The sequence below is a fragment of the Indicator indicator genome, chromosome 20 (assembly GCF_027791375.1).
Source record: "Indicator indicator isolate 239-I01 chromosome 20, UM_Iind_1.1, whole genome shotgun sequence".
In the NCBI taxonomy this organism is placed as follows: Eukaryota; Metazoa; Chordata; class Aves; order Piciformes; family Indicatoridae; genus Indicator; species Indicator indicator.
The window spans coordinates 15,664,684-15,674,604 of NC_072029.1; the positions used below are offsets into that span (position 1 = coordinate 15,664,684).

A 9,921-nucleotide genomic window follows, 5' to 3' on the forward strand; every position below is an offset into this window, starting at 1 on the left:
CAGACTTCACAATTAGTTTTACACCTCTAAGAATATCCTTGGTGATAACAGGAATATTTTTCAGTCTTGAAGTCCCTGCAGCCCAGGACCAGAAATTGCTACAACTTACGGGGCCATAGCACTGAGATGCACCTTCTATGGGACAATGTGTAGCTCAGCCTCTAATTTTCCTCCTGCACAGTGAAGATAACTGTAAATGCAGTTTTAGAAGGCACAGAGATAGCAACTCATTGAAGAATTTATATAATAGCTGAATTCAAGGAACCAGCACCTTGTTTAGAGGAAAATAATTTATACAATGCGAGTGATAAACAATTAAAAAATACATTCAGTAGAAACCAGGTAAGATTTCACCAGGAAAGACTCAGAATATCAGCCTTTTTCACCTTACCTCACACACTCCATTAGGTTGGCTTAAACTTACTGCTCACAATGTGGATTGTGTCAGACCTTTCTCTTCCTTTCTCCCTACCTCCACATTGCAAGTTCCCTAAGGCTTAAAGCTGCGTTAATCCTTGCTGTGATCTTTGGGAAGACTTTCAAGTGCTAATGTAATGAAACAAAGTATGAAACATCTCTACATTAAAGTGCTTCAAAGCTGAGAAGTAACTAAAGCTCTGGTTGAATGTGGGAAATGAAGGTTCCCAAACACTCTACAAATGGAAAAGCTGAGAAGGCTTTGTGTTTCCACTATGCAAAACTCACAGTCCATTTACCCTTCAAAACACCTCACTGGACTGTACCACTGCACTCTTCCTCTGTTCCCTTCTGCAGTGCTCTCTGCTGCAAAGCATACCCGTGCCTAATGCCTTCATTTTTAGTGAAGTATTGGCAGTAAAAGGCTATGGCACACTAGATCTCTTCATGTACACTAATGCACAGGCTCAAGATGTTTTTAACTCAGTTAACCCACCCACACAGAATCTCATCATTACCACACACCCGCAGTTTAATGAATACAGATAACATTTTCAGAGGCACATGAGTAAGAACATGATCCAAAATGAGTATTTATGCACCTAACTAGGAAATCAATTTCAATACAAATTTCTGCGTTTGACCACAAATCTCTTTGCAAAGAGCCCTAAATTTACAAACCTAAATTATCTGTGTGCACTTTTGCAAATCTACACTGTACCACAACCCAGTAGGAGTACAAAAGGATCTGGGGAAAAGGCTTTTTTCTGCCTTCCTTTGAGAGAAAGGAGAATAACATTCCTATACAAGAAAGATTCTCTTCTCCACTCCTTCCCCATGCCTGAATATGGAATTGTTTAAAACCGTTGTTGAACCTTTTTTTTTTAAATGAGCTTTGACAAGTGTTTCTCCTTGATGGTGCAAAAGAGAGGTATAAAACCATCCTCAAGTCAATCAAACCTTGAAGAGCAGTAAGAAATTGAACGTATCCCTGATGTGTAGGTATAAGGATGTCAACAAATGGTTGGTTGGTGCTTTACTATTAAAGCCATGAAATGCCAAGGACTCTATAGCAACAGTGTAATCAAGACACGCTGCCACCCCTTGGCCACAGGATGAAAACGCATGTACACCAAGGCAATGTGCTGGGAATCATCCAGCACATCAGGCAAAAATCCCAGGAAAATCAACTTGCAGTTAAGGAACTTTAATGGGAGATTTTGCTGGACAATCACAAGCATACACATATTAGCCTGAATTAATGCAGGGGGGTTTATTTCAAGGGACAAAATCCCCTGACTCCCAAAGAGCATTTTCAAAGCTGTGATGGACACCCTGAGAACTGTCTTCCTTCTGATCTTTTCTGAAACAAAAATACACAGACAAATAGAGCACAACAAATACTCCTAGATGTTTTTCCCACCTCCTGTGTCTTCAAAAGTCCCTTGGAAACCAACATAAGCTTCTCTGACGTGGGCTCAGTGTCTTCTTTCTGTGCCTGAGCTGTTAGCTCAAGAGAAATAACATGAGCTGGGTACTCTACATGTGGTATCCCAACTTATGGCACAATTCACTACTATCTGAAAGATGATTCAGCCTCTTCACACTGTTATTCCTGAATACTTAAAAATACATTTTCTCTGGCAGATTTTTTTTTAGTTCATGCATCATCATCATGGCTAGTAAAGACTGCAGAAACAGAGGCTGATTTTAGACTGGCAGCAAATATCACAAGGTAGGTTAATCCTAAATATAGTTATAAAGTACAAAAAATATATCATCTCCAGATCAGTGTCCATTATTCAGTAATCATGAAATACAGGAGGGGCTTCTTAGAAGGTTTATAACTATTTCTTTTGAAGGAAGTAAGCTGCAGTTTTATTAATTTTAAAAGGTGAACTCACAGAATGTCAGTAGGGTCTAACTATTTCCATTGATGAAAGAGCTAGTCCCAGCTCTTCACATCTTAATGGCTGTGGGATAACTGGGTTCAGCATCCAAGAACTCACCATGAAGAGGCAGAAGAATAGATTCTTACAGACTTAAACAATAGTTTCTGTCAATAAGCACAGTAGTTCCTATCTGTAGACAGACTTCTGGTTACAGTCCAAATTACTATACATCTTGCAATAATGTTAAGATTTCTGAAGTCCTACAAACCCTCCCACACAATCAGATCACTCATTTCCTGAAGAAAAGACTAACACCACTTCTGAAATGCTTGTTGTCTGCAGCTCAGGCCTCAACCTTTCTGAAACATTGTCCTTGACATACATTTCTGGGAGGCAATATCTCTTCCCATTAGACAAATAATGAACTGAAAATTAACACTTTCAATTACATGCAACAGCAATTTTGACATCTCATATAATCTTTTTTTTTTTTTTTTTTTACTACTTATGGCTTTAATTCTCGCTTTCTCAGACTCATCAATTAACAACTAATATTTGATTTACTTAATCCTTCTTTTCTTCAGGCAGGAAATGCAGTTTTACTGAAGCATTTCAAAATTATTGCTGTTTATATCCAAATAAAAAACTTCTCAAAATGTAAATCAGTCTGAATAATCAATTGCAAAACTAGTAAAGTATAAAGCAGGGCCAAGTACAGCTTGAAGTAAATACAGGAAAGAAATATTCACAATTCAGTTATGGGAAATGACATTCACAATAATTAAAGCTCTTGTACTTTAAGTCTGGCCATTTCCACATGGTTAAGTTTCCTATTAAAGCAAATAGAGTTTTGGCTAAGTAATGAACCTGTAAGAATGCAGCCTATGGCTTTTTGTAGACAAAAGTTCTATAATGTTTCAGGGGATGTTCAATACTTTTAACACATAACTTATTATATAAAATTTAATTTTCAAAGGAAGTCTGTGATCATCATTTTATGGTTAGTGCCTTATAAAATAGATCAATATTCTGTGTTACAACAAAAATGCTGAATTTTGTATGTACCTGATTAATGCATTGTTATCGTCCCAGTAATTAAAAGGAGCAGGGTTATACACAATCAGCATGATACATCTTACTCAGCATCTCCTGGCAGTTGCTTGCAAAAATTAATCCCATTAATCACTGTGATGCCAAAGAAGAAAAAGCTTGGAAAAGATGAAGAAGCATTATTTCATGGGGAAAAAATACTCTCAAGTCAAAATCTAGGAGAAAATCCCTTCCACAGGACAATACAGAACACATTAACCTCACCCATCTAAAAAAGGAGAATTATTATCAAAATTCTTGATAATCTGCCATACCACCACATTAGACTTCACTAAGAGTTTTCACACATATTTCCTCATATCTAAATGGATGTAGTGAAAAGGTAATCCCATAACAAAGCAAAAATGTCACCAGAGTTTTGCTTACAACTTTTGTAATAATTAACTTTGTTATCTATACTTCTGCAGAGCTGATTGGGAAGTGGTTTTCTGGGGTCATTTATACAGGACATAGTTTTCTCATTACTCCTCCCATAAAGAACATGGCTGCTTCACTAACATGAAAAATTTGCAATATTTAACCCAACTTTTGTTCACACATATATATTCTTATGTAGACATCATGATTTAAAACATAGTAAGTTGTTCAAATGCTAAAGAACATTGTGACTTCTGCTTTGCTATACTTTCATGTTGCAAGAAAAATGTTAAGGCCATCCCAGTGGCAGCTGTAAAGTGAAGTGAGCACTTATCATATTACATTTGTTGTTGCTTTAAATGCCATTTATTACCAAATTACTTCTTTTTCTCTTTAGCTTCATATAGGTTTTACCTATTATTTTTCCACCAGTAGTACTTTCAGGGGACAAAATGCTTACTAACAATACTCTGACCTTCAAAGGCAAGATCCTCTCTTTCCTTCTGTTTTGTACTGCATTGAGGTCTGCACTGGTGCTTAATATAATACAGAATGCAGCACACATTTCAACAGGGAAAGTAATCATCAGTAATCTATTGGAAAATAAATAAATAAATAAAAGTTATCTTCTGATTACTAATCAGATGACAAAGTTAGGAACAGAACAGTCTCATTCTTTGCTTTGTTTTGGTATTTCTAAGTGCATCCAGACAACAAAACTTTGTTTAAACTCTGGCTTTTCGTAGTACATCTCTGCTGTAGGGCAGAAAATAACATGAATGCCTCACTGCAGTATCTGTGCAAAACAGAAACCAGAAGTCTAATCATTTTAGAAGGGGCTTCCAATGCTGTCTAGTTAAGCCCTTCCCCATGATAAACAACAGCACATGCTCCTGGCATCCTGAAAGAACAGACCGCCTTCCTTGCACTTCTCCCACAGTCCTTGCCGGCTGCCTGCCTCGCTTTTTCCTTTGCCTCGGACATTTCATGCCCAGGGCTGCATTTTCGCGTCCCGGGCAAGCCTGACTGCTGCCAGCGGGGGCAGGACTGAAATCCCCATCTCCCCACCGCGATGTCGCCATGGTCGAGGGCAAGACGCCACCGCCAACTCGTCACGGTGCTGGTACTGGGCGGATTCAGCACCGCGGACAGCCCCACCCTGGTCCGAGATAAACGGCGTCCAGCATGGCGGACAGCTCCCCCATGCACCGGGATAAGTGTGGGTTCGGTGCCGCGGACAGCACCTCTGTGTTATCCTCCCTGAGGTTCAGCACCGCAGACAGTTGCACCAATCCCGCCTCTCTTGTCCTCTGTCTCCGCCCTCCCCACGGGCAGGACCCTTCCTCCTGCAACCCACGATTTAAAGGCCGTTTCCACTGGCTTCCTCACAGCTTCATCCCTCTGACCCGAAGGATCCTCCACCAGAGACCCCCAGCACAGACTGCCCAGATTCTGTCAGATAATATCACCTTTTGAACCACCCGTCCTGATCCACTGCACTTTCTCAGACATGTTGCCACCTTTAAAAATAAATCTATACGAAGCGCCCATGTGCCTTTAGAAGTCACCCCAAATCTGGCCATGCTGTTTACGCTTCATTGCAGGAGATACCTAAACAGGCACCTTTCCCTCTGCAGATGGCATTGCCCAAAAAGGCTCTCCACCCACACACAAATCCTGAGGGCAGTAAAGAGAATAAAGAGGGAAACGAAAAGAAAATAACTCCTCTCCTTTCAGCAGTTTAATATTACTAATATTATTTTGGAGCCTGTCAGCACAAATCACTCGAATATGCTAAAGTGTGCCCTTTGCTTTCGGCCTGAATGCTTCTGGTGATCAGAGAAGCGGCTCCAGACATCTGCCGTCTCCAAATCCAGGAAAGTGAAATTAAGCCACTCAAATAATGGGGGAAAAGTGCCTGAGCGCAGCCCCGGCGGCTCTCCGCTGGCCCGCAGCGACACCTAGAGCCCAGCACGCCGCCAGGAAGGGCCCCGTGTCCCCAGCCACGCCGGGGGTGGGTCACGGGTGGATGCAGGCAACTGGGCGCGGGTACAGATCCTCTCCCGCAATTGTTCAGAGCCAAGGCGGAGCAGCACCGAGACCGTTGACTGTGAGCCGGTCACAAGGAAGAGTTAATTCAGGGTCCTGTCACTGCCGGACCCTGGGCACTGCCAGAGTGACAGTCACCTCGGGGACGTTTACGTCAATTTGCCTCTCCGCTGACCAAAGTGCACTTGGCACTTGCTCTACAGGCCATAAAGGTTCTTTATGAAAGGTCGGGAAAAGAGGTAATGAATTAAAAGACAACTCGAGAAAGTTTCCCTTTGTGTGAACGAACACAACTCCCTCCGCCGACTGAGGCAGACCTGCTGCCTCGGCTTGAAGCAGTGCCTTTCCTGAGAAGCTCCCAGAGCCAGAGCTGACTGCCGCAAAGCTCCCGCGTCCCAGCCGGGCAAGAAGTATTTTTAACTGACACAACCATTATTCCCAACTGCAGCCATTTGCTTCCCCTTGTGTCTGGTTCCACAGAGGCAAAACACGCTCAAATCCTTCTGCAAACCTCACATCACTCAGCGAGGAGCAGCCACCCGGTTTGATTTATCGCCGAGCCTCCTTCGTCTCCCTTGCTCTCCAGTTCCTCTCTTCCACCCCCCGCACCCCGGCTCCCACACGAAAGAACCAGTCTCGATCGACCCAAGCTGGTTTAACTCCATCAGGCGCAGCAGAGCCGCGGGCCTCGATGAGTCACTCGTTACTACGGCAATATGCAGATGCACCCTTTGAAGTCGCTGCTCTCGGAGGCAGCGAGGGAGCGAAAGGTGCGGGGTCCAAAGTTTGCTACTTCACCGCAGGGGCTCGCCTGGGGGCGGCGGAGAGGGAAGAGAGAGAGAGATCCAGAAACAGTTGCTCAGGAGTTAAAAAGTTTCCCCGCTGCTAGGCTGGGGGGAGGCTGGCGGGAAGGCAAGGAGGGAGGGACAAGGTGAAGACTTCTGCCCTGCGGAGTGTTGAAGGGTAAAACACAGTATAACAGTAAGAATAGACAATAAAGAAAGGTGGGGGGAAGCCTTTTGCCTCGCTTGGAGGAAGACAATCGGAGCTTGCACTTGATGTTTCCGTACGTGCTGTCCCAGCTCCCCTCAGCCCTGCTCCGCGAGCAGCGCAGAGCCGCGCAAGGAGCCAGGTAACGGGGAGAGGTGCGGGGACAGCGCGGGGGCGGCCGAGTGCTCGGCTCCGTGCGGACTCCATCCCGTCCTGTCCCTGACACCTCGGGGGAAGAAGAGGACAGCAACGACCCGCTTTGAAGATCAGACAAACCGCAAGAAATAGCCGCCAGCACAGAGGGGCACAGAGGCATCCGCCGGAGGGGGGGAAGGGAGCGGGGGGGGGGGGGGCGCAACGAAGGAGGGGGGCACCCAAAACCCAACCCAACGCGAAAAGCACGGCGCTTACATCCTCCTCCTCGCAGTCACTTCGCGGCTGGTACTGGAAGCGGGGCCGGCTGTTTTCCTGTTGCAATGGACGCGAGGTCTTGCCGGCAGCTCCGTCCTCCTCGCTGGTCTGGGCGCCCAGGAGGTGACTCGCTTCGGGGGGAACCGGGAAAGACCGGGAGGTGTTGATCTTCCCGCTGAACCGCTGGTACAGTGAAGCCATGAAGTCAATCCGCGGGAAACGAGGGGGAGGGAGGGAAAGAGAGATGCTTCTCCCTCTCTTTTTTATTCCCTCTCCTCTCTTCTCTCTTGGCTACAGCATGCTACACGCGGATCAGGCTCAGTCCCACATCAGAAGAAGGGAGAGCGAGGGATCCGGCTTGCCGCTCCTCTGCACCGGCACCGGGAGAGAAGCAGGGGGGGATCGAGAGAGCAGACGGGGGGAGTGGTGGGGGGGAAGGAAAGAAGACAGATAAATAAATAATAAAACGCAATCGAGCCGTAACACCGCAGGCCCCGGGAATGCTGCACCATCCAGTGTTAGAAAGGGTAAAAAAGGGAAAAAAAAGAAAAAAGGAAAAAAAACCCACAAACACACACACACGCAAAAAAACCAAAAACAAAACCCCAAACCAAAACACTCCACGAAGACGTACCCCCGATAATGGCGCCTCAATGGATCAGCATTAAATGTTCTTTTGGGGGTTGTGTGTGTGTGTTTGCAAAAGCAGCGGGGGGAAATGAAAGAAGGAAAGGGGGTGTAGCTCAGTTGCTGGCTGTCAGCGGCTCCCCAGGCAGAGGTGGTGGAGCAGTCGCCTCCGAGGTCGCATACCAACAGTGTGCACAAGCGAGAGCAGAGTGATAGAGTGTGTGAGACTGAGTGGAAGAGGCTGGGAAGCCTCATTCAAAGCACGTTGCTCTTCTGGGGAGGGAGGGCTCTTCTACAATCATCTCCTTCTCTGTGCCTTCTTTTTCTTCTTCCCAGTATTTTTAAATTTTTTGTCCCGGGGAAAAAAACTTAAAAATTAAAAAAAAAAAAAAAAAAGAAAGAAAGAAAGAAAAAGAGGAAGAAGAAGAAACAGACACCTGATCGCCAGCCGGGAAAGAGAAAGAGAGGTGGGGAGGGGAAAGGAGAGGCGGGGAGGAGAGAGGCGGGACCGCCACTGGAGGGGTGCCTGGAGGCCGGTGTGCTCAGAGAAGCTTGGTCCCGGGGAAGGGGCAAGGGGAGGGAGGGAGAAGCTTCCTCGCCGCCCTGCCCTGCCCTGGCCCAGCCAGTCGCGGTCACGGCTTTGCCCTGCCTCCCGCCCCCGACCAGCGGGAAGTGCCTGGTCCCCCGTCCCCTGCTCATCGTCCTCCTTCTTTTCCTGCCTCCTTATGGCTGGGGAGAAGGGAGGGGGTTCTGGGTTTTTGGATATTGTTGTTGTCGCTTTTTAAAAGAATACGGTAAATTCTCTCTCTTCCTATTTTTATATTAATTCATTTTTGCTGCATTAAAACGTGCTCCAGCGCCCCTCCGTGGAAATCCGCCCGAAGTGGCTCCCGGTAGCACCGGCCGCGGATAAACAAACGCGTTCTCGGTTTCGGGGGTGGCCGGTCGGGTTGGGCCGAAACCGGAGTCAGACCCGGTCCGGGACCGTGCCCGGGGCCTACTCACCGCCTTTGAGTGGCCTTTGCCCAGCGGGCTGGGCGGGCCGCGCTTCCTCGGCCCGGAGACCCACGGCCGCTAATTCCCGCTCCCGGGGGAGAACACGGGCGTGTGTTCGGGGAGGCACCGGGGTAGGTGGTAGCGGGTGAGCAGCAATTCCCAGCAGCACTGTATTGGGACAGAGGGGTACGATTCCTGTTGCTCCAGCATCAAGTTGCGGGGTTTCCATAGCAACAGATGCTTAGGTTTAAATGAAAGTGACAGAGTTGCTGTCCCCTCTTCTGTTCCCCGAAACTGTCGTCTTCTTTGACCTCTAAGTTTGCCAGAGCTATCAGAATTATCCAACATTCTCTTATGGCAAACACACCAAGCATGTACCAGAGTTTGCCTGTTCCCATTGAGGGACTTGCTGAAGAGCACGAACTTGATTCTACTTTAGGAAGTGGATTTCATGCACTGAGATGTTTCTAAACACAGTTCTTTCTTGAAGTTTCAACTGTTAAGAAAATACCATCTTTGATATATGTAATTTCATCAGTCTTAAAAAAAGAAAAAAAAAAACCTCAGCAGATCATGTATATATTCTAAAGCACAGCTATTCCCCACTCCATGATTTCAATAACTGCCTGATCAAAAATCTCTTTATATCTGAATAGTTTCATCTGCTGCTTTTTATTTGTGTCTTCAAAGTCAGGGATGAAAAGTCTTAACTCTGAGATGAAAAGGGAATCTTATCTCACCAAGACAGAAAACAAAAACAAATGCTCTGCCCCCTTCCTGAAGGAACTTGAAAGAAGGAATCATTTTGATCTTCACAACTGAGATCCTGACATTTAATTAAAAAATGAGATGAGCACACGATGTGCTGAGGCAAAGGTCTAGCTTCCAAGTCACAGCAACATACTTCATAAGAGAGGCAGCTTTCCAGAAGCTACTTGGACCCCTCATAAGTCACGTTTTGAATACAAACTGACCACACATAACCAAAACTCCAGACAGGTAGCTTAGCTAATTTCAGTCTTGAACTGCATTGAGAGTGACTTTATGATTGTTTGGAATTGGTGAAAACTAG

The 9,921-nt window shown here is 45.8% G+C and overlaps 1 protein-coding gene across 1 annotated transcript in view; it reads right to left on the reverse strand.

The window, feature by feature from the left end:
- DPP6 (dipeptidyl peptidase like 6) overlaps nt 1-7,427 on the reverse strand; it is a 375,478-nt gene extending 368,051 nt beyond the window's left edge. The window contains exon 1 of the mRNA XM_054390267.1: nt 7,227-7,427. Coding sequence (XP_054246242.1) covers nt 7,227-7,427 — 201 coding nt within the window. The remainder of the gene's footprint in view (nt 1-7,226) is intronic.
- Between the last annotated feature and the right edge of the window lie 2,494 nt (nt 7,428-9,921).